The sequence below is a fragment of the Myotis daubentonii genome, chromosome 2 (genome assembly GCF_963259705.1).
Source record: "Myotis daubentonii chromosome 2, mMyoDau2.1, whole genome shotgun sequence".
Classification (NCBI taxonomy): domain Eukaryota; kingdom Metazoa; phylum Chordata; class Mammalia; order Chiroptera; family Vespertilionidae; genus Myotis; species Myotis daubentonii.
This window is the reverse complement of record NC_081841.1, coordinates 153,589,045-153,616,035: the sequence shown is the minus strand read 5'-3', so window position 1 is coordinate 153,616,035 and position 26,991 is coordinate 153,589,045. Positions and strand designations below refer to the sequence as shown.

Sequence of the window (26,991 nt, the reverse complement as noted above, 5' to 3'; positions counted from 1 at the left end):
TGCAGAAATATTTTTTGAAATAGGTATAATTATATAAATATAGAAACTTTATTTATGATTTTAAAAGGACCAATGTGGGTTAACTAAAAAAAAAATGAGTTTTCATGAGTATTTATGTAACACACACATACACACACAGACACACACAAACACAAACACACTCAATAGAAGTAAAATTCAACGTAATACTGAGCAGTGGTATCATCTTTTGAATTCCTTGAAAAGGACCTGAAATCACCTTCCCTTTGACTACAAAAGTAATTGCCCATCTCTTCTCCCTGTTTAGTCCTCAGATTTTTAAAAAATATGCTTTATTTTAGAGCAGTTTTAGGTTCACAAATATTATGCACAAAGTATAGACTTAATATATATATATATATATATATATATATATAGCATAATTTGATACATCTGTTGCAATTAATGAACAATATTGAATTATTATTAACTGAAGTTTATAGTTTACATTAGTGTTAGCAGTTGTTCTCACTTCTTTTTATATATCCTAGTTAATGAAAATTTTCTTTCAAATATTTAATTGTACTTTTCTCCCATTTTACTAAGTACACATGTTCAAACAATTGCTTACAATAGTTTTATTGAAAATAATGCATTTCAGACTAACAATTTGTACATTATTTTTAACAATATGTACAGAGGATAATATATTTCTGTTTTGCAAGATTCTAGATATAAACTTTAGAAAATTTAATATATATTGTTTTCTAACTGCAAGCTGTTTACTATTCCTAAATTTTAATGCAGAAGTAACTTGTACCATATAGTAAGTTACCTCTGATATTAAACACTAGAGGCCTGGTGCACAAAAATTTGCGCATTTGGGGGGAGGGGGTGTCCCTCAACCCAACCTGTGCCCTTTTGCAGTCTGGGACCCCTTGAGAGATGTCCACCTGCTGGCTTAGGCCAGCTCCCTGGGGGATCAGGCCTAAGCTGGTAGTCAGACATCCCTCTGGCAGCCTGGGACCCCTTGAGGGATGTCCACTTACCAGCAGGGAGCAGACCTAAGCTGCAGTCGGACATCCTTAGCACTGCTGAAGAGGCGGGAGAGGCTCCTGCCACCACCGCTGTGCTGGCAGCCATCAGCCTGGCTTGTGGCTGAGCAGAGCTCCCCCGGTGGGAGCGCACTGACCACCAGGGGGCAGCTCCTGCATTGAGCGTCTGCTCCCTGGTGGTCAGTGTGTGTCATAGTGACCAGTCATTCCCAGTTGTTCTGCTTTTAGGGTCAATTTGCATATTACCCTTTTATTATATAGGATTTTGTATTTGTTTCATTCTCAATCTATCTTTCCATCTTTGCCCCAGATAAAAATTAGAGGGACTTTCTGGGCACATTATTAAATCCTTAAGTAAAGTGGACTTACAAGTGTTTACTTTCTTATAGCCTACAAAGGATTGGTATGATTTTTGGATCTTTTCTTTCTAGATTGCTGTGTCTTTCATTTGGAACATAATATTTGAAATTTTGTCCCTTCAAAAGTATCCATATTTTTCTAAGTACAGCTCATTATTATACTAGTAGTACCTAAATCTACAGAAACTTTGTCATAAAGAAGTCCTTCACATATACTTGAATTTTATAGTTGTATTCAGGGAAAAGAAATTATCCTCAGTGCACAAATAACTGAGATCGGTGAGTCGGTAATGTTTTCAAAGAAAAGACTAAAGCCACAGGGCAAGCAGGGATTATTACTGAGATGTAGGAGTGATTTTGTTTCAAATATCAGGCTCAAAGTCACACTGACTGTCGGAAGTAATAGGTGGATATTTTTTTGAAATAAAGTCTAGCCAATTTGACTGTTCTGAACAAAGGCCAATCTACCCAGGAGAAAAGAGATATAAAATCTTACTCATGTTTATTCCAGCTGCAGAGCTTCTCTGTTTTCTTAACATCATTATAAGGGTTCTGATTCTAACAGAGTAGAGTAGGAAGTTGCATATGACACTTTTAAAGGAAATAGAAGCTTAAAATATTTCCCTCCAGGACACCAGTGTTTTACACTCTTCTGAATAATGCTTACTAATACTTTCAAAAATATTTTGATATGTTTTCCATATCCAGTTGTTACTGTCAATATATATGCAGCAAACTTGTTTTGTAAGCCTTTTCTCAGCTTCTGTAATTCAAAACCCCTTTTGAAATCCATCACCCTTCCGCCCTGGCTGGGTGGCTCAGTTGGTTGGAGTGTCCTCCGTAACCAAAATGTTGCAGGGTCCTTTCCTTGTCAGTGCACATAGTAGGCTTTGGGTTTTATATCTGGGACAAGCACACGTGGGAGGCAACCAATCCATATTTTTCTCTCACATCAATGGTTTCTGCTCTCTCTCAAAACACACACACACACACACACACACACACACACACACACACACACACAATAAAGCATATCCTTGTTGAGGATTTAAACATCCATCACCATTCCTCTCATTCTTTAATATCATACCACCTTCACTATTATTTCTAAATTTATGATCCAGTCTAGATGGTTTGGCTCAGTGGATAGAGCGACTGAAGTGTCGCAGGTTCCATTCTGGTCAGGAGGACACACCTTGGCCACAGGCTCTGCCCTAGGCCTTGGTCGGGGGCATCCTAAAGGCGACCAATGGATGTGTCTCTCTCACATTGATGTTTCCCTCTCTGTATCTCCCCCTCCATCCCACTCTCTCTAAAAATCAATTGGAGTATTATGCTAACTGAAATAAGCCACTCAGAGAAAGACAAATAACATATAATTTCACTCATATGTGGAATCTAATGAACAAAATAAAGTAACACACAAAATAAAAACAGACTCAGATGTCAGAGGGGAGAGGGGAGGGAGGCTGGGTAAGAAAGGTGAAGGGATTAGGTGAAGGGATTAAGCAAAAACAAACAAACAAACAAACAAAAACCTCATGGACAGACAATAGTATGATTATTAGCATGTATTTAGGGGAGGTCTGGGGAGGGAGGAGAGGGTAAAGAGGGGATAAATGCTGAAGGATAGAGACATGCCTTGTGGCAGTGAAAGCATAATGCAATGTGTAGGTGATATATTATAGTATTACTAGAGGCCCAGTGCATGAAATTCATGCACTTTGGGGATTCCCTCACCCTGGCCTGTGCCCTCTCGCAGTCCAGGAGATCTCAGGGGAGTCGGACATTCTTAGCACTGCCGCAGAGGCAGAGAGGCTCCCACCACTGTAGCTGTGCTCTCCAGCCATGAGCCGGGCTCAGGACTTCTGGCTGAGTGGCGCTCCCTCTGTAGGAGCGCACTTACCACCAGGGGGCAGCTCCTGCATTGAGCATCTGCTCCCTGGTGGTCTGTGTGTGTCATAGTGACTGGTCTTTCTGTTGTTTGGTTGATTTGCATATTAACCTTTTATTATATAGGATAGAATTGTAGACCTTAAGCCTATATAATTTTATTAACCAATGTAACCCCTATAAATTCAATTAAATGGTCTTTTAAAAAAGGAAAATAAATAAAAAGAAAACCCTTGTCTTTAACAATACATGTGTTTTTCACAATACAATTACTAAGGATCAATAAAGTTCTTAGTAACGTTTTTTTAGTTTGGAATTTAGAAGATGGATAATCATCATGTCAATCTATCTAGCAATTTATCTCCTGTTGGCTCTTTTAACAATGAGTCCAAGAATTTAGATGAAAGTTCAAGGATGCCCTTTTCCGTGTGCCCTATGTGGACAAAGACAGTCCCTTTCTTACTCACACTGCTTCCCTTTCCCCATTCTTGAAAAGCATTTCTCAAAATGCGTTATGTTTATAGGAAAACCTAGAAAAGAGAATTCAATACTTGGTTAATAGTTATTGTCATGTTTTGTTCCTGTACATACATTTCATATCTTCTCAGTGTAATTTGGATCATCACCGATGTTTTGTAAATTGCATAATAATCTGCCTTGTCCATGCAAATTGCTTCCTCCATTAACCTGCTTATGAAGATCTGGTTCTTTACTATGATTGGCTGTTTTAGTGGCTCCTGTGATTTAGTATTTCTTTTATTAATAGTTAGATGACCATCTTCATCTATAAATTATATGAATTATAGACTAGCAAGTGGCTCTTTCTTCAGGAGTATCAACCTCATTGGCATTTTCCTTATTTTTGATGAAAACGACAAGTGGCTACGATTTCCTTATAATCCATGGGCTGCTGGAGGTAAATATCACTGACATGTCCTAGGACTAGTTCAAAGAGCTCCCTCCTTCACAGCTCCTACAACATATTTTACACTTTGTTCTTTATACTGCAAACATAAAACCAAAAAGTTAAATAAAATCTGACTGCAATGCTGAAACAAAATCAATTGAAACAGATTATACTAGATTTTAGGTGCAAATTCATAATCCTTCATGAGGACTTTAAACAGCCTTATTTTATAGTAAGAGTATTTCTAGGTGGATTTATACAGATCACCTCTTCTTCCCCTCTGTGTGTTTCATTCTCTAACTTGGAATAATGTAATCTATCCTCTCTAAAGCCTTGAATTACTAATTTTCATTCTTGCTAGGTAATTATGATCTTGTGCCTGTACAGCAATACACAATGAAAAGTTAAAGTGTGTGTGTGTGTGTATTTGTGTATGTGTGTATATGAATACTGAAACTCTATAAAATCAGGGCTACCTCCTAAAGGATACTGTGAACTTAAAGGAAATTTGGCCTATTTTGGTTTTACAAGTCTTATTTTTGTATTGAGAATTATTAACAGTGAGGAATGCTAGTGAGATGTCCATCATATATTTTTTTTAATACTGTTAATGTCACCGGAGATGCATTCTAGAATCCTAGACATCAAATCAGACTCTATTTCTGTTACCAACACTGACAGTTCTGACACATATTATTTTAGTCATTTTTCATTATCCCAAGAAAGACTCACTTAAAAAAAAAAGACCACATGATCTGTTTGTATATATTTACTTAATAATAGTGATAATTTGGTGTAATTTCTAATTAAATTGCTGCAACTGACATGTATGCTGATGTTGTAAATATGGTAAAGGCAACTTACTCTGTCACATGAATGTGTTTATGCTAGAAAACTCCATCGGAAAGGACTCTTGCTGAGTCATTTCTTCCCTATGTCTGCACATATAATTTATCGATGCAAAAGCTCTGCTTGCGGATTCAGCAGCAGCTGCTCCTGTTTAATGTAGTCATTTTATATTTTCTATGTTCAGATAAAGTGCTGCATTCCTACTGGGCGACATTTAACTATGAGAAATAAGTTGAGGGTATTTCTGATAGCAGGAACTAAATAAGAATATAAGAAGCAAAATAGCTAACAATGCTGACAATGCATAATCCTCTCTGCTTGCCTTGGGCCCCAGAGGAACCCTAAGGGTGGGGTGATGGTACTAAACCAAGAGGAAAGTTCTTTCAGAATCTTTTCCCTTTCTCCGATGTCCCTGAGGGGAACATTATGTAGGCAAGGGATTCCTCTTTTATGTCTGTTTCCAATACGCATATTCAAGCATCAAGGCTACACCCAAAAGGAGGACAATGAATATACTTTTCCCTCGAGTTTCTTAAAGCTATCAACTTGTTTTTGCACATGGAGAGAAATGCTATCTAATTTTCTCTCAGGTTATACTGAGATCAAAAGGAAATGAAAATAAAATTACATTAAAAATTTCACTATAGGCACTCCATAGGCATGCTTAAGAGGTAGTCAATGGACTTTACAAAGTATAAAAACATAGGTCCTTGCTTTGAGGAAGTCATTTCACAATAAGAAATTTACAAACTGAACAGGCTGTTGACCTTAATATGAGTTTCCCACACATGCTGAAGCAAGATCCCTAAACTAAACACTCAATTGAGTAGTGAAGTTAGAACACAAAGGTACAGCTCTATCCTGAAAGAAAGTAGTTGCTTGGTGGCTGGTAGGGAACTGTTAGGGAACAGAGCAGTAAGTACACTACAGATGAACACTCTCTATCCCCCTGAAAATGCTACGCAACTTCATAGAGCCCATTATCATCCTCGCCCTCGTCCTTTGTATGTAGCACTAGGAATAAAAAAATAATCTTAAAGTTGCTGACACCTTTACATCCATCACCAATGAGCAGGGAAGTTGTTCCACATCTTTTTCAAACACAAATCGAGCCTCCCCATTTCTCTCTAAATATCCTAAGATGTAAACATGGAGAGAGGAAAGAAGGGAAGACTGACAGCTAGTGAATTGTTGCCATGTTTCATTTTTCTACTTGTTTAAACCAGGGATGCACTCACTACAAACTTCTTGCTGGGGAGACAAAACTTATCCCATGAAAAAGCACTTTGGAAGATGGATAGTGATACTCGTTTCTACTGCATCACCTGTAGGTGGTCTAGTTCAATTCTGGGTAAATTATCTGCATTCAATAAATATTCACTGCAAGCTCATTAAATGTCAATGTATATATATATATATCTTTCAGAAAAACTTGCTGGTTTGTATTTCATCAGGTCTTACTGAGGTGTTAACATTTCTGTAACTACGAAGGTAGAAAAAATGCTCAAGGGCATTCAGAGTTAACAATAATTCTGAATTGTAGTCAAGAATAGCCTACTCTACAGTTCTGTGCTCTTCTATCTTTTCATTTTCTTTTTTCACAAATTGGCAATGGATTCCAATCTAAGGATGGCACCGACCTGGGGTTGTTTTGGCATAAATGCAGAATCCGCTCCCTCCTTCTTTTATCTCCCTGGGTTATTGTTGAATTATACAGCAAAGGCCTCTCATTCATGCACGGACCTTGCCTACATCTGCATAGTTTGCAAGAATTAGAAACGAATCACCATTTGAAAAAGATAGCACAGATGCTGGCCAGAAGCACCCTCAGAACTGAGAGAGTCGTCTAATAGAATCCTACTCTTTAGAAAGTGTGGGCTATAATTTTGTGGTGTTCACCATTTTATACTTAGCAGATAGAATGGTGTCTAACATAGAGAAGGTGCTCAATAATTATTTATTAAATGAGCAGATCTACAAATGGTGGTGTTTTAGGTGGAAAGTCAGAAAACGTGGGGTCTGTTTACCACTGCAACTGAAACGGGCAAGTCACTTTACCTTATTTCACCTGATAATATGTAGTAGATTAAAGTAGAAGATAATATTTCTAAATAATATCCATCAAATTCTACAATAGCAGAACCATTTTAACATAAGTACTTGATATGAAAAGAAAAAAGAATGGCTCACTCTATCAGTTAAAAATAATTAAATGACAGAAATAATTATAGACTCCAAATATTTCATTTAGCACCAGTCAAAAAGTCCCGGCCCGACTGGTGGTGTTCAGTGGTTGAATGTCCACCTATGAACCAGGAGGTCAAGTTTCGATTCCCAGTCAGGGCACATGGTTGCAGGCTGGATCCCTATGGGGGATGTGCAGGAGGCAGTTGATCAATGATTCTCTCTCGTCATTGATGTTTCTATCTATTTCTCTCTCTCCCTCTCTGAAATCAATATAAAATATATTAGAAAAAAACACCTCCCTTATGAGTTCATCCTTTAAAACTATTTCTTATTTTTATAATGAACCTCTTTTACTAATAACTACTAGTATTTTTCCTAGATCATAAATCCAGAATCTTTGTTTATTTCCCGCTTTGGTATTAATCTCTTCAGCATGAATGCAGAAGATGTATGTATTAATATTTGTTCCCGTTCAGGTGAGCCCGTAAGTAACATCAAACTAAACTGTTACCATAGACTCCTTTGGGGTTGTGTTGTCTTCTAAACCACTAGGAGTTTTGTTCAGTTCTGAGATTCTTAAGAGAAAGTATTATGTACATTAAGTTCAGATAGCAAAAGTCTATTAAGAATCTTAACTATTTAATTGAATTGATGGTTTTAGCTGAAAATGTGTTGTTGGCCATTTAAAAATTCCTCTTTGCATAACTTGCAACCTAAATAATATTCATAAGTTTTACTGTAGAAATCACAATTGAAGTGTGTTTTCTTAAGAAAAATTGTTATGATTCTAATTCATATTCTAAGAAATATTTGTATGAAAATTCAGTTTTCAGTCTCTAGATTTTTTAAACCTCTAGAATAATTGCCTTTGCTAATCTGAGAAGAAGTATATATAAAAATACTATTTCAAAAAGAGCATATCTTCATTGGATTTAATGCAGAGATAAAGCAAAAACAAGTCCACACATGGAGTTTTAACACAATTTTGTTTTTTACTTCATCATTAGTAAATCCTGGTTGATACTTGGCGTGTGTGTGTGTGTGTGTGTGTGTGTGTGTGTGTGTGTAGTATTTCATGATTAGAAATATAGGCGGTATTTTATTTCTTAATATGATTAAAGGAACTAAATCAGAATTAGGAATATTTCTTTTAAAAGATAATTAAAGAATTCTCTACAAATATAACCATATTTAAACAATTCTAAAGCACTTTTTATCTACTTTCATAATATCAATTAATAATTCTCCAGAGAATAATTGTTTTAAATGTCAGTCATTAACTGCTAAATTTGTTTATTTGACTTGTAATAATTAGCTTAATGTCAGAATCAGATAGTTATTCTGTCATTTGAGGAGAAAGCAAGGATTTTTAATTTCAGTGATTAAACAGGTGTAAAAAACAAGGAAATAATGGAAAATAGAATAACAGAGAAAGGATAGAAAGATTATTTTATATGCTTTAGCTCAAGAGTAAACTCCCCTTATGTCTAAGAGATCTTTCCATTCTCTTGGACTAAATTCTAATTTGCGATAGTGATAATGAGAAATACTTAAAAATTAGAATGTTTTATTATTACAAAGGTAATGCATAAAATGTTAGTGTAGCCAAAATAATACTTAATTCCATGATCAAGCAATACCACTTTAAACACTTGGAATATGCTGAGACAGATTTTATTTGATATATACTCACATCTGAAAGTACATTAACAAGAATGCAATACACTAAGCAAAATCTTTACTAACCTGATTTTTATACTTAACAATAGATTATAAATACTTTTCATAACAGTTAATATAATTTTAATTATTGTTATTTATTTAATGTTCTCTCTATATATATAAAAGCCTAAACAACCAGCTGATCATTCAACTGGCCCACTGGTAGCTATAACATGCAATGACCACCAGGGGGCAGACGCTCAACGCAGGAGCTGCCAAGCTGCAGTTACTTGCCAGCTGTGGTTCTCAGGTGACACACCCAGAACCAGAGAGGAGGGAGCCTGATTCCGGGGTGTGTCAACCAAGAACCACCCTCTTGCAATCGGGGACCCAGCAGGGGATGTTGGAGAGCCGGTTTCAGCCCAGTTCCCACAGGTCAGGCCGAGAGACCCCAGCAGTGCACAAATCCATGCACTGGGCCTCTAGTATTACATAATTTATTAATTAATCACTTATTAAACACTTCTTCCTACATTTTGCTATTTTATTCAAATACAGAATGAATTTTAACTTCAAATCTTAGCAGATGAGAATCCCTCTAGATTAATGGGATTGGAATTGTGAGCTTGAGTGTGAGTCATTCATTGGTGAATAATACTCTATAGCAATAAGAAACAGACACGAGAAGTATTCAAGGATTGACTGGGGTATCTTAGGGGACTCATTCTTTCAGTTTTTCTTAAAGAATAGTGCCCAGTGCAGGAACACATATATCTTCCCGAGCCTCTTCAATTTCCCCTCTCTTGCCTTTCTACTAACCTGTAACAAAAAATATTGTGAAGGTGCTTGGTGATGTTTCTTAAATCAAACCAGTGTGGCTCCTTTTGACTTGCAGGACCCGGGGCTTGCGTACATTTGTATTGTTGGTCTCTTAGGCTTGTGTAGAGTAAGGAGTCTCTCATGAAAGGTTTGCTTGGTCAGAATTCACATTGGCAGCCCTCTGAGAACATAACAGGAAACAGTCTTACTAGTTACTTATTCCCATCTTATTCTTTCCTGGGGCAGCCAGGGACCTGGAGCTAACCTGTCAGAGGTAAATCAGATAAACAAAGGTAACACTCGAACCATGAACTAGACACAGCCAGTAACAACAATTTATTAATAATAATAACAGTTTCCCATGGGAGAAAACGGGATGGGTAAGAAATAGGTTTAGAAAAACAAAAGCTAAGTGGAAAGCCTGAAACAGTCTCATACCATGTGTTGTCCCAATTCAGTCAGGCAGGATTTGACTATATTTATAACCCAGATTGTGCCTATTTCCATAGGGATTACCCAAAAGCAAAATTCCCAGAGGCAGTAAGTAAAAAATGTCTTCCTTTTTGTCTCTTCAAATATACAAACAACTGTAGGTTTCTTGAAAGAATAATGAGGAAGCCTTCAGATTCTTGGAGGAAAAACCATGTATTCTAGACTGTTGGTTTTCCTTATCCCTCCTTCCCCAGAGCAGCTGCCCCTCCGAGGCCCTGAGCTGACATGAGCCAGGGGCACAGGGTGAGCGAGGCACACTGTCATTCTGGGTTTCATCCACATCTTTTCTGAAAGAACAAATCTTTTCCTTCTCTGGGGTTAAGGAATCACATCTTTAAAACTAGCTAAATATTGATAGAAACAGAGGTTAACAGATAATATGTAGCTATACATTTCAATAATTATAGCTGCCTTTTATTGAGTATCTACTATGTGTCAAGTATTATATACTAGAAACACTTATTTCATTTGAGCCTCAGAGTAGTCCTCTGGCAAAGGTACTATTTGGCCATTTCGCAAAGCTGGGAACTTGTTCAAAGATGTAAAGTACCTTGCCCCAAGCCAGTCTCTGTAGAGGAAGCGCTTCCATCCAGGAGGTTGGGTTCTGGATTTTCAGCTGGTCTTATTTGGCAAAACCTGAATAAGTACTGTTGAGTCGTTGGTGACACCCGCAACTCCTGTTTCTAACCCTTCTGTACCTCATTCTTCTGCATTTCAATTTATTCAAATCTTCTCCTTACATCTACCTTGATATGTTGGACATTTGTCTACTTGCATCAATCATTATGATGATAAAAACTAAAGACTGATTTGCTTGCTGAGTTTTCTTAGTACCATGATAGGTGTGTTCCAATTCTTAGTCCATAGGTATCATCGCCCCCACCTCCCATTACACTGATAAGTTGTGCACAAGTTTGCCAGTTAAGATTTAAACATCTTTAAATTAATTAGGAAGTCAAATTAATTAGGAGGTATTTTCATAAGCTACCGTGGTATCACCATTGTATCAGTCTAATTTATAGTATCTCAATTAAATTATACTAAAATAATAATTAATTCGCACTAATAAAGTGGTATAGAAATGTAGTGGAGTACATGTGAGATGAAATCTGTTGTTATACTTTAAAAAGTTATATTTAAAATATTTTATCTTCTATTCTTAGTGTAATCACAGGACTGAGCACTTCGTAGATGCTCAAGTAAGGGTTTAAATGACTGTCTGTAAGAACTGCCAGATTCAGGCATCACTGGTGCTGTGGATGTGGGTATTATTTTAGGAGGAAAAAAATACTGTATTTCAAGCAACAATAGTGATGTTTGGAAGAATATCACAGATACCAATTTCCCCTTTTCCTGCTGTCATGGAACATACTTGTTCATAGCTTGGGAGACTTCTGGGAATGCTTTATCGAGATTGCAGAATCATCTGTTCCATTGCCTTTATCTTTTGTTTGACTTCTTTTCCACTCACCTGACCAAAAACTAAGAGATATTCCTCCACAGTTAACACCAAAGATATTTTAATCACCAAAATTATGGGCTTTAGATTAGGGCAGTCACTTTAAAAACTGTTTGCTAGTCATGTATAAAGGGCAGCGTGGTCATTGTTCTTAATGCTGTGTTTATGACAAAAGGATGCTGATGAATTAAGAGTGTATTGAAACAGAAACAAAGAATACTTGTATTATTGATTTTCCCTAAAGGGTTAATTTCACAAGAGAGACAAAATACGATAATAGATAAGTGGTAGCACAGCCTTTCTTATAAAAAAGAAATATATTTCAGATATCAATATTCAGGCTTGGCTTATTGGATAACTCTTACCTAGGCACATTTCAAAACCTACTGAAAGGGGAATGGTAGCACTGAGAGTTGTGCATGAAGATGAAATGTGCTACAATAGACTCAGTTACTACCATTTATGATTATAGTTTATGTGATGTGGCATCAGTTTAGTAAAAATGTAATGAACTATCAAATCATTTTGCACAGGTCATTGAACAGCAGTAAAGTGGTATCAGCTCTGTTCCCTTATGATTGAGCTGGATTTGAACCTGTGACTCTCAGGAAAATGGCTATGTTCGATTGTCAGTCTATAAAGATGAATTTATAGAGTAGCAGCTTATCTATTTATAACATTTTGTTTCTTAACTGCATTTTTAAAAATTGATACAATCTATAAATTGTCTCTTGCAAAACACAAATTTTAGGTATTGGAAGATGATTGCATTATACATTATATATTTATTATATGTTACATATTTTATTTATATATTCATAATGTTATTGAATCTGAGTAAAAGTGGTCACATGTGACATGATATTGAAAGATCTTTGGGCTATTAAAGTATAATTAAAATTAGGTGCAATCAGCCTGGCCGGTTTGGCTCAGTGGATGGAGCGTCGGCCTGCAGGCTGAAGGGTCCCAGGTTCGATTCAGGTCAAGGGCATGCACCTTGGTTGCGGGCACATCCCCATTGGGGGGTGTGCAGGAGGCAGCTCATCAATGTTTCTCTCTCATTGATGTTTCTAACTCTCTATCCCTCTCCCTTTCTCTGTGTAAAAATCAATAAAATATATTTTAAAAAATTAGGTGCAATCAAAATATAGAACACATTTACTACCATTTATATAATTATATTTAAGTCATAAATCTTTATTCCATTCAGCTTTAAATATTCCCAGATCTCATGGATTATATCCGCTAAAAGAATATTTTTGATTTCAGAGGGAGGAAGGAAGAGGAAAAGAGGGATAGAAACATCAATGATGAGGGAGAATCATTGATGAGCTGCATCCTGCACACGCCCTAATGGGGTTGAGCCCACAACCTGGGGACTTGCCCTGACTAGGAATCCAACCGTGACCTCCTAATTCATTGGTCGACACTCAACTACTGAGCAACACTGGCCAGGCAGCTAAAATAATATTTACCAAGAGAAATAAGCAGCAATATGTGCTGAAATACACAACTTTATTTAATTAAAACAGTAACATGTGTGGAAGTACCCATATACATATTTTAGGTCACTTCTGATAGTCACGTTGTGCAAATAGATGCCAAAATAATATTCCAAATATCTTTCACCTGGGCTATTCTAGAGCAGATGACTGAAATGACTGGTAGACTATCTAGGCCAGTGGGGGATCGTAATTTCATTGCAAAAACGACCTAAAAAATAGTTAAGTGAACACAATTTGTGTTCATTCAAACGAAATGAAATGCCGCATTATATGTTTGCACATTCCTCCTTCTTCAAAAATTTTCTACAACTTTGATAACTAGTCTAGATATTCTTTTTTGCCATTCTTGCTACACTTTCAACAGTTTACCATTAGTTTTTGTTCTTAAATTACATGGGATTAAAACTCTTCCTCGTATTTAAGTTGGACGTTACATAGCAAATGGCAAATAATAAATGTCTGTGCCTAGCTTCATTTACTTATGTAAGTTTACGTTGCTTTTACACTGTATTGCTAACTGAAAGCTGTTTTGATGTGTGTTCCGCGGCGCGTGTCTTATGGGGAGGAGTGTTAATCGGCGTGTCCTGTGGTCTTCTTTGTAGTCGCAGCGCCGCGTTACGTTTCACCTGCCCGATGGCTCCCAGGAAAGCTGCAGTGACAGTGGTCTAGGAGACCACGAGCCGGTGGGTAGTGGAACCCTGATCTCACACCCTCTTCCTCTGGTTCAGCCACAGGACGAATTCTACGACCAGGCCTCTCCGGACAAGAGGACCGAAGCAGACGGCAACTCTGACCCCAACTCTGGTGAGTCTTTTCCAGCTTCCGCCGCTTGGCATTGCTCTGATTTCCGACGGTGCGCTTGAGCTTGAAACAGTCATTCTGGGGAGCAAGGAAATGAACATTTGGTTGCTTTTTTTCCTTTTCCTGGTTTTGTTGTTGTCTTTCTTGAAGTATATCAAGTGTAATGTGCTTGATATATATTGGTGTTTTGTATTGCTCTTAGCCTATCAATAACCAATGTTGTGGCTGCACCGGCAGGGTGGTTCTAATTAAGATTGCAAGAAGCCCCTCAGCAATAACCATCAGGAAACTTTGAAAAAATACAGGTTTATTACTTATGAGACCAGCACCCCTGGGGCCACACAAGGAGAGGTTGTGGGAGGAGAGAGTGAGCAGATGGTCCTGGGGTTGTGTTTTTATTGGGGTGGAAGGTAGGGCCCTAGGGGAAGGGTAAACAAGCAAGTAGCCCAAATGGTCAGTGATTGAAATCAGCCAGGACCTTGAAAACAAACAAGCCTAGGTTGTTGTTGGGGCGGAGGGGACGAAGGGGCTTTTTTTTTTTTTTTTTTTTTTTTTTTTTTTTGTCATGTGGCTGGCAATGTGTTTATTGGAGACAGACATCTTTGAAGTGGGCGCCTCAGCAATCAAAGCTTAATTAAGTCGGCACTCTGATTACAGAAAAAAAAAAAAAGTCACGTTAGGGCTTCCACTACAATTGCCTGTTAAGTTGTATGCTTCACTTTTGTTTTGTAAGCCATTGAAAAAGAAAAAAACAACAACTATAATTTCAAAAGTCATTGGTTGGCAGACATTTTGATGTCAAAAATGTTAAATGCCATGTTTAACATTTTAATGATAAAATACAATTAAGTAGGACCTAGTATTAAAGAATAATAAGAAAAATTGTCCTGAGGAATCCTGTTTTCCAATAAAGACTTACAAAAAATGTATAATAGTGATTTGAAACAAGCATGAAGGCTAGTGATAATGATTTGGGGGGTTTACTTTTTTCTGCTTGAGTTTTGGAGGATTGGCTTTTAACCAGCACAATGAACTAGTGGAATGAATGGAATGTACCTGGCAGAACTTTTATTCTCCACAGCCCCACACCCACCTGAGATCATTGCCCATTCAAAGTAAGCCCTGTGAGGGCTCCGCTGTGGCCTTTGCAGGAGATTTTGGAGTGTTAGATAATTTTCAGTCATGTTATTATAAAAAAAAATCACTGACTTGTTTGCTTTTATTTAAAAATTAAAAGTACAATTTAATAATTATTAATTCTGTGATTGCAGTAGAAATACTGAGAGGAGGTAAAAACCACAAAAGCACTTTCTTAACTAGTCCTGTCACGGTAATCCAGGAATAGTGTACTAGTGTTCTCTGAGTTCTATGATTTTTAAACAGACTGTTTCCAGGATGGTGGTGTAGGACCTTTTGTACATATACCCCTTCCCAAGCTCTGCCCCATCGCTACAAGTTTCTCTAATACACCTTTCTCTTCTCATTGGTGTGTGGAGTTACGTGTGCATCTTTTTTTTTTTTTTCTTGAGGTTTCTCTCTACTCTAGCCAATCTTTCAGGAAGATTTAAGTAAAGTCCATACCAGCTCTGGTTCTCAGATCCTATGTCATGGTCTCATGACAAAAACATAAACGCATCTTTTGACTTCATATAACCAGAAATAACAGGCCATTCTCAGAGGTAACTTTTGATCACACAGCATTTGACAGAACTGGCCAACTATTCCCCTTAGATTTCCTGGTTTTGATTAGTCTAAGCACCATTAAATCTAAGTGGTTTATTGAATTAACCTTTTCCGGGCTTGTGTGATGAGGTCAGATTTGGTAGGAAAGCTCTTCCTGAACTGATTTTCTAGTCTCCAACTTCTACCTTCCCAATTTTAAGAAATCTCTCATTGCCATAAGACTAAGGGTCTCAAAACTGGTTTTTGTCTACCTCTTCTGCATGGGGAGTGGTTGGCTCCTCTTATATTTGGGCATCAGCCAAAACAAAGATAGAAAGACACCATTTTAAGCCCAAGTCTGATTAACCTAAACTGCCCTGAGCTAGAATTTTAGCCAATATGTATAGCCACTCACCCAGTGACTTAGACCTGGGCAATAACACTGGGCAAGCTTCCAAATGAGAGAAGATAGAAGAGATTCTAAAGCCAAAAAATTAATAAATAAATCAATTAAAGTCTGCTTCAGGAATTCTCCAGAGTTTTTACCAATCTAGTCACATGGAAAAAGGGACCCAAGGGATGAAACACCCTTGCACACTCCAACATTAATCTCAACACAGTGGCTTCACCCAGGAGAGTCCTGGTCAATAGAATGTACTGAACCAGAGCAGTGCTCCTTGGTGGAGAAAGAGAAAGGAGGAGCCCTAAGGGCCCCTGGGGACTAGATTTTTGACATTTAATGGGACTAAAAATTTTAACCTCCTTTGTAAATGTCTAGAACAGAATTAATTAGAATAGCCTAGATCTACTAGTATTAAGATTCATAACAAAATGGCAATTCATGTTAAGATAGTATTATGATACTAGAGGCCTGGTGCACGGATTTGTGCACCAGTGGGGTCCCTCAGCCTGGCCTGCACCCTCTCTCAATCCAGGACCCCTTGAGGGATATTAGAAAGCCAGTTTTAGTCTGATCCATGCAGGCCAGGCTGCAGGACCCCACCAGTGCACAAATCCAAGCACTGGGCCTCTAGAATGCATATAAGATTTTTGGTTAATCTCTTTCCCACCCTCCCTCCCCCTTCCCTCTGAGATTCATCAGTCTGTTCCATGTTTCCATGCCGGTGCATTGAGTGTCTGCCCCTGGTGGTCAGTGCATGTCATAGCTACTGGTCAAACAGTCGTTTAGGCTTTCATATATATATTTATAGATAGATAGATAGATAGATAGATAGATAGATAGATAGATAGATACATATTACCTTAAAATTCTTCATTCAGATTTTGTAATTAAGTCTGAGAAATTTGTGAAGTGAGATATGGTATAACTGAAGCAATAATCAATAGTAATAGTCTTCCGATTTAGATTTAAAATGTTTCCTTTGTCTTCAATGGACTTTTCTGCCTGTGATCTGATAATTCTTGCAGAGCCATAATTGTATAGCAATCGTAATATATATGTATAAATTACATATCTGTTTTAGCTGTAGAGTTATTAGGTATTGCATCTGCATGAATCCTATTTTTTCAAATATGATGTTTCTAAAAAAATAATTATCAAGGTAAATCATATTTCCTTAAGAAGTGAACTCACTAACATGATCATGTACTACATGAAAAATTCAATAAAACCATTAATTCTGAGAAAACAGTAAGGGATTTTCAATTGATAGTTGTTATTTTTAACAAATATAACTAGACTTATGAAAGAGTTTTACTAAGTGGAAAGCAAACAAAAACATCAGATCAGGAACAGCTTATTGCCACTAATTCAGAATTAAGTCTTAATCTTGTCCTATTGGGAATCATGAATAGGGTCATTTTTATACCCGGTGTTTCTTTTAAATGTTTATATTAAAGTATTTTCTCCTGTTTAAGCATGTGTGAAATTTCAGATTGTATTTCCTTTCTTAGAGGCCTGTCTGCCACTTGCTTCTGATTCTACCTGGGCTGTGTGTGAATCACTTGGTAAAGTTCTCAGTAAGGATTGTTTTAAAACCTGATGATATTTATGAGTAGTATTTGAGGTCTACTGATGGGTCAGGAAGGCTACTCAATGTTTAGATATATTGTTCATGATCTCACACCAATATTGTAAGTTAGTGTTATAAAGAAACTGAATTCCAGAAAATGTATTTATCTCAAACTACTTAACTATCTGAGGCAGAATGTGACTTCCGGAGTGCCTGTCTCCACAGCTTTTGCTCTGACTGTTCAGAGAAACTACCTTCAATGTACACATGTTATAGCTCAATGCCATCATCCCTGTCATTGATTTTTAAATTCTGCGCTACTAATCATACTTTTAAGAGGAAATTTGAGCAACTGGATAGTTAAAAGATGAGTTGGTTGAACATTTGCTAGTAATATTAACTTGTTAGAGAACTAGTTTTCTGGGTTTTTTCTGGTATTGGATTAATGAAAATTTAGACTGTAGTAGAATTATTTTATACAGAAGCATAAAAATGGAAGAGCTTTGCACATAGTTATACAGTTTGTGGGTCAAGAATAAAGCTCATACCTGCTGACTCTTATTTAGTGCTCTTTTCAGTGGAACGATTGTCCTTATCATGCCCCTTATATCTTTTCCTCAAAGGAAATCTTTATGATTATCTGATTAGTAGTTGTCTCTCTCATTAATCTGAGGACTATTTGCTTACTTCTGTTCTCCATGCATGAGAGTACCTAGCATGTGGTCGGCCAGAAATGTGTGTTTGTTGACTAAATGAATAAATCAATATTTCACAAACACCAGGAAAGGTAATCAAAGAAACTGAAAGTGTTTTATCAAAATAATGACAAATGAACAAAAACTAGAAAGGAATGCATCATGTTAACTGTGATTATCTTCAGGTTGGAGTATTGATTTCTTTTAAATTGTCTGTACATTCCAATTTTTAATAATGTATTTAAAGTTATGCTTTTATTTTGTAATGAGGTAACAAACTTGACACAGAGCTGAAAAATATTAAAAATGTATATTGTAAAAAATATATTAAAAATTATTCCTGACAGTCCTAAAGATACAAGATATATGCTGAGCAAAACTGAGAATTTAAAATATTTGGGCATGAGAGATAGGTTGTAATTTTGGACAAAAGTATAAAGTTAATGAAATTAAAATCTCCAGGAAAATCCAGAAAAAAATATAATTACTCTATCAAATTTCAATCTTAATAAATTGTGCTAATCTTAACCTGCAGGGGAAAACAACAATAACACTTCCCATAATATATAGTGGGAACTAAACATGAACTTGATTTTGAGGGCACAGTATTGTAATAAATACTTTTTGTGAACCATGTTTATAATTTTTATAAGTATCCTGGGTTGAGCTAATTATGCAAATTGAAATAAAATTGTTCAGAGGTTTCATATTGTCATCTGTTGTGTTCACTGGGATTTTTTACAAATTTTATTGATTTTTAGAGAGGGAGGAAGGGAGAGGAAGAGAGAGAGCAACAGTGATGTGAAAGTGAAACATAGATCGGCTGCTTCCTGCACACCACCTACCAGGGATCAAGCCCCAAACTCAGTCATGTGCCCTGACCTGGAACCAAATCAGCAACCCTTAGGTGCACAGGGAGGTGCCCAACCAATAGAGCCACGCCAGCCAGGACTTCCCTGGGAGCTTTGCAATCAACAGTGGCCCCTGAGTTAAAAAATCTAGAGTTCCTCAGACAAAGGTATAGAGAAGAGGTAATTGGTCCTACTGTGATTTGAGTTCAAGGAAAGAAAAGGTTTCAAAACTCAGCAATTAAAAAAAACTACTTGATTACCTTCTTATCTGATGAGACATTGTTTGCTTTATTAAAAATACTTTTCCAAAGCTAAATCCAAAACTTATAATTTTTAACTATTTTTACCTCATAATTGGGACACTAATTTTCTAAATTGGAAACACCTAGATTATAAAGCAAGCATACATCTACCTATACCTTTACCTATCTTCTGTTGCTAATTACCACAATCTTAGCACTTTAAAACAATTACATTCCTAATCTCACAGGGGTCTGAGGCCCTGACCAGTTGCCTCAGTTGGTTGGAGCCTCATCCCATACACCAAAATGTTTTAGGTTCCATTCCAGGTCAGGGCAGACAAAGAAACAGAATTTCCGGAGGATGAGGCCCAGAAATCAGGATTTTAAAAAGATTCCCAGGTGATTCTAATGTGCAGCCAAGGTTGAGAACCACTGTTATAAAATATCATGGTCAGTTAGGCAAGCAGTTAATAGTTCAATATCTTTGTAGCACATGCAGGTATAATCAGCTCACCACTTGGTGTGACCAAAATGGGGCCATTATTATCTATGAGAATGTTGTTCTAAAAACTGCAGTTACTTGATATAAGCAATCATCTGGCCCAGTCCCTGAAAAATACTGGATACTGAAAAAAAATGGTTGATATTAAACTGTGCTAGTATCTGGCAATAAATGAAAAGGTTTTGTGAGATAAGTTGAAACCAGATTTTGAATTCTGGGGAGGATAGGATAAATTCTAATATAGCAGAAAAGGGAAAAGAAGGACTTGATAGTATTTCCAAGATTTTAGTTTGTGAACCTTACTGGAAAAGCACACATTTAAATAAAGTAAATAAGAGAATATAAGAAGAAAAAGCTTAAATTAACATTTTTTATTTTATTCTGAAGTTTGAGCTGCTATACAAGGTTATCTTGGAACTGAAAATGTGATTCTGAACTGGAATTTGGAAACTGACAACATAGAAGGTGATGAACTTCTGGGAGTAAATGTGATAATTATGAAGAGAGACAAGGAGTCCAAGAAAAAATTTGACAACATTAACATTTAGTGCAGGAAAAGATGAGGGTAGAGTAGAACGAAAGCAGAGACCTCAAATTAAGGGAGAGTTGGAAAGAGATTTGAAAGCTCCAAGGAGTTATAAATTGTGTACATGTTTAAGGGTAAAGACAATGTGGAATTGTGATTCAGAACACAGACTATGGATTCAAAATAACCTTTGACCTAACTCATTGACCTTGTGACCACAGGGCTGTGGGCACAGAATACAGACTCAGTTTAGATGCCATTTAAAAAATTATTATTATTATTATAAACTAGGGGCCCGGTGCACGAAATTCATGCACTGGGTGGGTGGGGGGGAGTGTCCCTCAGCCCAACCTGCCCCCTCTCACATACTGGGAGCCCTCAGGCGTTGACCCCCATCACCCTCCGATCGCCTGATCGGCCCCTTGCTCAGGCCTGACGCCTCTGCCAGAGGTGTCAGGCTTGGACAGGGGACCCCCATCTCCCCCCAATCACTGGCTCTGGCCCCCGCCCAGGCCTGAGGCCTCTGGCCCAGGAATAATGCCTGGGCAGGGGACCCCCATCTCCCTCTGATCGCTTGCTCCACCCCCGCCCAAGCCTGACGCCTCTGACCCAGGCTTCAGGCCTGGGCAAGGGGACCATCATATCCCCCCAATCCCTGGCTCCGCCCCCCACCCAGGCCTGATGCCTCGGCCAGAGGAGTTGACCCTCATCACCCTCCGATCACCAATCACCGGATCGGCCCCTTGACCAGGCCTGAGGCCTCCGGCAGAGGTGTCAGGCCTGGGCAGGGGACCCCCAGCTCCCCGCGGTTGCAGGCTCCGCCCCTGCCCAGGCCTAACGCCTCTGGCTGAGGCGTCCGACCAGGGCAGCGGGGACCCGCAGCTGCAGCAGCCCCGCGATCGTGGGCTCCGCTTTAGGCCCAGGCAAGGGACCCCTAGCTCCCGGGACTGCCAGCTTCGACCGTGCCCAGCTCCCATCGCTGGCTCCACCCCTACTTCCTGCTATCACTGGCCAGGGCGGAAAAGGCGCTCTTAGCTCCCCCCTGGGTTTCCCGATCACTGTCAGTGGCAGGGGGCTTCTTCCTGCTTTCCCTTTTGCCTCCCTGCATTGTGCCTACATATGCAAATTAACTGCCATCTTGTTGGCAGTTAACTGCCAATCTTAGTTGGCAGTTAATTTGCATATAGCCCTGATTAGCCAATGAAAAGGGTAGCTCGTACGCCAATTACCATTTTTCTCTTTTATTAGTGTTGATAGATAGTGAAAGGTGCAGAAAAAGCAAATCATGTATCAATATTATCTTGTAAAATATTTCAATTGAGTTTTTAAAATTTTTCTAGTAAATTATGAAATGTAAAATAGTTGTTATACATATAAAGAAAGAAAATTCTAGTAAGATCTTTGTTTCAAATTCTAAAAGCTGTTATTTTAAATTCTTTTTTGTGACTATTTTTTTCATATTTATCATATTTGATGGGCAGTTTCAAAATGTCCCAATTTGTTAAAAGCTAATAAAAAATAAATAATAAAGCATATTTATTTTCCACTATTTTTATTGTTTTACTTTAAATAAATTTTGTTTACTTTTTGATATTAAAGTAGTTATCATATTAATTAATAACAAAGCACTTTATGTTGTATCATTTTATTTTTGAGAGACTTACAATGAGATGATTTTATATATTATTACTTAAAGTAGTTAAAAATGGCTGTAAAACAGACAGGAACACAAGCTTTCTCTGCTGGAAAGTTTTAAATATCATAAATTTCAAGTATGACTTTAATCCCCAAAAGAATTTGCTTTGAGTACTTGTTTGTGATAAATATTTAAAGTTGTTAGTAATATTCTCTTGTAATTGAACTTAAGAGGTCATGAATAGTGTTTACTATACAGTGGAAGTATCTGTAGGAACAATGCGCCTCCTGGTGTACAGTTAGGGTAATGTCAGCCTTCATTGGTGTGCTGCATGGAATCACATTTCCATAGCTGCATGCTGTCATGTGATTCATTTTTCTAAGGATCCTTAAAGCAGAATAGCATTATGTCACCCTAGATTGGGTAGTCTGCTGTAGAGGAGAAAAAAATGATTTGTATGTCTTTCTTAATAATAAATTGAGAGTATTAAAAGTGATGGATAAATACATAAACAAATCAGTAGCCATATCTAAAAATAAGGAACTTACTGATTTCAGTAACTCTGAGAAGCATAAAATTAAAGGTTTCTTTATTCCAAAGTCATATCACAAGGAAAACATGGAAATAAATTACAAATTGTAAAGGACATAAATCATAAAATTACACTAATATCCTTTATTTCATCTAAATATATGAAAATAAATAAATAATCTAGATTTTTAAAACAATTTGAAATATTTGAAGAAATCATAGCTGTTTGTCTAAAATGTCTGAAATTTACCCTAATGCTATATTGACAGACATTTCTGACAGACGATTGAAAATTTTTCAGATTAGTGTGATTAACATATACATGGATGCAAATTTTAATAACTTGAAAGTAAGGTTGCCAGACAAACTACAGGATGGCAAATTAAATTTAAATTTCATATAAACAGTGAAATTCTTTGGTCTAAGTGTGTCCCAAATGTTACTTGGGACACACTTAGACCCAATAAATATTCACTATGTGCCTGAAATTCAAATTTTAGCAGCCAACCTGTATTTTATTTTTTCTAAAACTGGCATCTCTACCCTAAAAATATGGTGTTGAATTAATATTCAATATAAAATTCATGTAAAATTTAAGTATAATGAGGAAATCTACCTATTGCATACATTTAGTTACAATTAAAATTCAGAGCATGACTAGTCTACTTTAGAGTTAGTCATGTGGCACTGTTTCATGTAGAGATATTATTTCTTTGCAAAGGCATCCATTTTTAGTATAGTATTTCCATATTAGAACATAATCACACTTCAACAATACAAGTTCAGTTTCTGCTTATATTCAACAGGATAAATGCATTGCTCCATTGTGGAATGATGACTTTTAATACTTGTCTTTTTCTGATAGTTGTAAACAGAGAGAAATTCTGGTTAAAGTTTTGATTCATCATGCTTGGTTTAATGATCCTTTTGATATGTAAATGACTTCTACACACTTTCCTTCTTTCAGGATCTAATCTATGATTTTTATGGTCTAACCCAGCCGTGGGCAAACTACGGCCCGCGGGCCGGATCCGGCCTGTTTGAAATGAATAAAACTAAAAAAAAAAAAAAGACCGTACCCTTTTATGTAATGATGTTTACTTTGAATTTATATTAGTTCACACAAACACTCCATCCATGCTTTTGTTCCGGCCCTCCGGTCCAGTTTAAGAATCCATTGTGGCCCTTGAGTCAAAAAGTTTGCCCACCCCTGGATTCCAAAGAAACTTATGTCAGCATGGGAAGAAGGTACTGGGGAGAGGGAGATGGAGAGAGGAAGTGTTTCTATATTTTAAGGCTTGTGTTGCATATCCTAGTAAATATGTCCAACTAGAATACACAGAACACATTTTTAAGACCTTTTAAGGAAGATGCTGAGAGGAAATGTGTGTAGTGCTAGTAGCTGTGGAGCTTGACAGACTGAGCCCAAACCATGCCCCAGTGTGCGACTTTGGGCCAGTTCCTTAAGAGCTAGCTACAAAATACCTAACTGCAACACGCCATGGTCTCTCCTTATTGTGCAGTAGAAGATCACGATTCCATTTGCCAGTGTGCGACTTTGGGCCAGTTCCTCTGCCCAATGACCTCATCTGAACATGGGATGAGCATAAGACAACTTACCTCATAGATTTGCACAAATTGCACGTTAACACAAGTTATTAATATAAACTAATATTATATTAATATAAAAGTCTAAAATGTATAGTTCTGGGTTCATAGTAAATCTTCAGTTATGTTAATATTCCTGTAAGAATTCAGTCAACACACAATTATGTAAGCAAACTCTTGGCTTCAATTCTGTCTTCCTAACAAATATATAAGAATAGAAGCATGTGACCTATTTTCCTTAAATTCCAATTCTTGCTGGCTAGGTAAGGAAAGGCAGGCATTGATTTTTCTAGTGTATCCTAAATCATCCGGATGATTTTGTAGCGCTGCATCTCCCTTTACCTGCATAGACACTCACACTTGGTTTCTAAAAATTGTGTGATTTAGCTCTAATTGTTTAAAATGTTACAAGTTTAGTCTAAAAAGAACATTTGAATAATATCTACAAATAGGTTTAACTGCTGTGAATTTATTTACATGTCAGTAATATTACTGAAACTATTCTAAGTTCCAGACTCCCAATCTTCACTTGAATGTCAATCCTTTACAGACTTACTCCTACTAATTATCCAGAGAACTCTTTCTTCGTAATTAGAAATAACCTAACAACCTAACTTACAGTCAGATCTGCAAACAAATAGCAATTTACTGTACATTAGACAAATTTGCCAGTTGATCTCTGCAAGTCAATAGCGCAGTTAAAAATAACATAATAATGATTTTGATTTAAATGCTTCTTGGAAGGAAAGAATTAAACCATAAACTTCCTAAAGTGCAGGCACTGGTTCATTGATTTTTTCATGCTTTTGTGTTTTGCCATAAACAGGTGTTTTATCATTCCTGCACATTCAAAAGACAAACCCTTCACATTAGAATAAAATAACACTGGAACAGCATCTAAATTATTCCATGAATGGAAAAAAAAGTTGCTTTAGTCAGGGAAGGGAGTACATGATATTTTGTTTTTTAAGAAATAGACTCAATAGAGTATGACAATTGTGAAACTCTATCTGGGGACTGAAACTTGACTGAGGGGCCTCACAAAACAGGCCAAGGCTTAGGAAAGGTACTGCCCTCTCCTAGGAAGAGTGCTGTCTCATTGGAATATCCTTCCAAGGCTCCTTTTATTAGGGAAATACATTTTTACATGAAGCTAAAGAGGGTCCCTAATTCGGAAGAGGATGTTGAGTTCTGTTTTAAACTCCTTAAGAGCTAGCTACAAAATACCTAACTGCAACACGCCATGGTCTCTCCTTATTGTGCAGTAGAAGATCACGATTTAAAATAAGACACTCAGGTGTTTTGAGGCAGAAATGCCAGTACTCTACGTGCAGTAAAATCTTGACATAAGTGACAAGTAGCGCAAGGAAGAGGGAAAGGAAATCGGTTTAGAGACTATCAATTTTACATGATGCTAGCACAATCAGAAGGCTTTTTGGTGTTTTAGTTCATTCATTGTTCAAAAAGTATGGACTATGAAGGTACTTTATTATTTGCAGAGCTCTATGTACTTCAAAATAAAGAAAATTGGGGTTTTGACTGGCCTTTTCTTCTCTCTCAATCTCAGTCTCTTCTCTCCCTTTCTCAATCTCTTTCTCTCATCCGCTCTCTTGCTCTATCACTCTCTCTCTCTCTCTCTCTCTCTCTCTCTCTCTCTCTCTCTCTCTCAGATATTAATATAAATGTCTAAAAGAAAGGAAGTATTATAAATAATATAAGGAAATAACCCTGAATAAGGTATAGCAGATAGCAACAGTTTAAAAAATACCAGCATTACTATTGAGAAAGGAATGCTATCTGTCCTTACTTCACACCTAGTCCTTCCACATATAATCAAATTTAAGTCACTAAACCGAAGAGACAATCTGAGTATAATGAGAAAAAAAAACACCTGTGAGATATTTACATGAGTAATGTACCTCTGTGATTTTTATGAACATAGGGAAATGTATTTTTGCCTATTCAGATAACATTTTTATTTACTTTTTAGTTCTTATAAAAATTATGTTTAGTCATTGTTTTCAAATGTAAAATTAGAGTAAAGGCAATATGCATGACTTTGATAGATGGTATTGAATAAACAGCTTACAAATTCTCAAATGATCAACTATTCAATATAATCTGCCAAGTGCATATAGAAAGTATAAATTTTCATTTATTTATTTATTTAAAATATATTTTTATTTATTTCAGAGAGGAAGGGAGAGGGAGAGAGAGATAGAAACATCAATGATGAAAGAGAATCATTGAATGGCTGCCTCCTGCATGTCCCAACAGGGGATCGAGCCTGCACCTGGGCTGTGCCCTTGACCAGAATCAAACCTGGGACCCTTCAGTCCACAGTACCGAGGCTCTATCTACTGAGAAAAACCAGCTAGGGCTTCATGGAGTTTTTAAAACTAAAAACCCACTGATGTCTTCCATTATGTTTATCTCCACATGAGAAAAATTCATAAATTACTGATTTATGTTACACTAGTAGATATTTGAGCTATAGTAATGGCAACCTGAATGAAATAAATTTGTTATGAAGAGAAAATAACTAAATAAAATATAAACTTTGTATAATATATTTAAATGAACAAAAGAGATATATTCTATTTGTAATATAATACTATTGCTACAGAAATCAAATTTCCGAATTCATTTTGAGTGTGTGTGTTTTCTCTTACATGTTTCAATTGCTTATTTATTTGGCCTCCAAATGAAATTCTGATTCATTCTGATTCACTGTTAGAAAGCCTGATAGGTGGCGTGGGCTTTCTCATTCTCACTGAATTTCATAAGCACCTGGAATAGGGTGATTCTTTTCTCCGTGG

At 36.9% G+C, this 26,991-nt stretch overlaps 1 protein-coding gene across 3 annotated transcripts in view; it reads left to right on the top strand.

Moving 5' to 3' along the window:
* The window catches only part of PCDH9 (protocadherin 9), a 963,854-nt gene that overhangs the window by 606,512 nt on the left and 330,351 nt on the right, over positions 1-26,991 (top strand). For 2 of the 3 annotated variants that reach the window (XM_059684807.1, XM_059684806.1), the window contains one exon: positions 13,748-13,949. In XM_059684807.1, coding sequence (XP_059540790.1) covers positions 13,748-13,949 — 202 coding nt within the window. The remainder of the gene's footprint in view (positions 1-13,747; positions 13,950-26,991) is intronic. The other variant, XM_059684808.1, reaches the window with a different exon arrangement.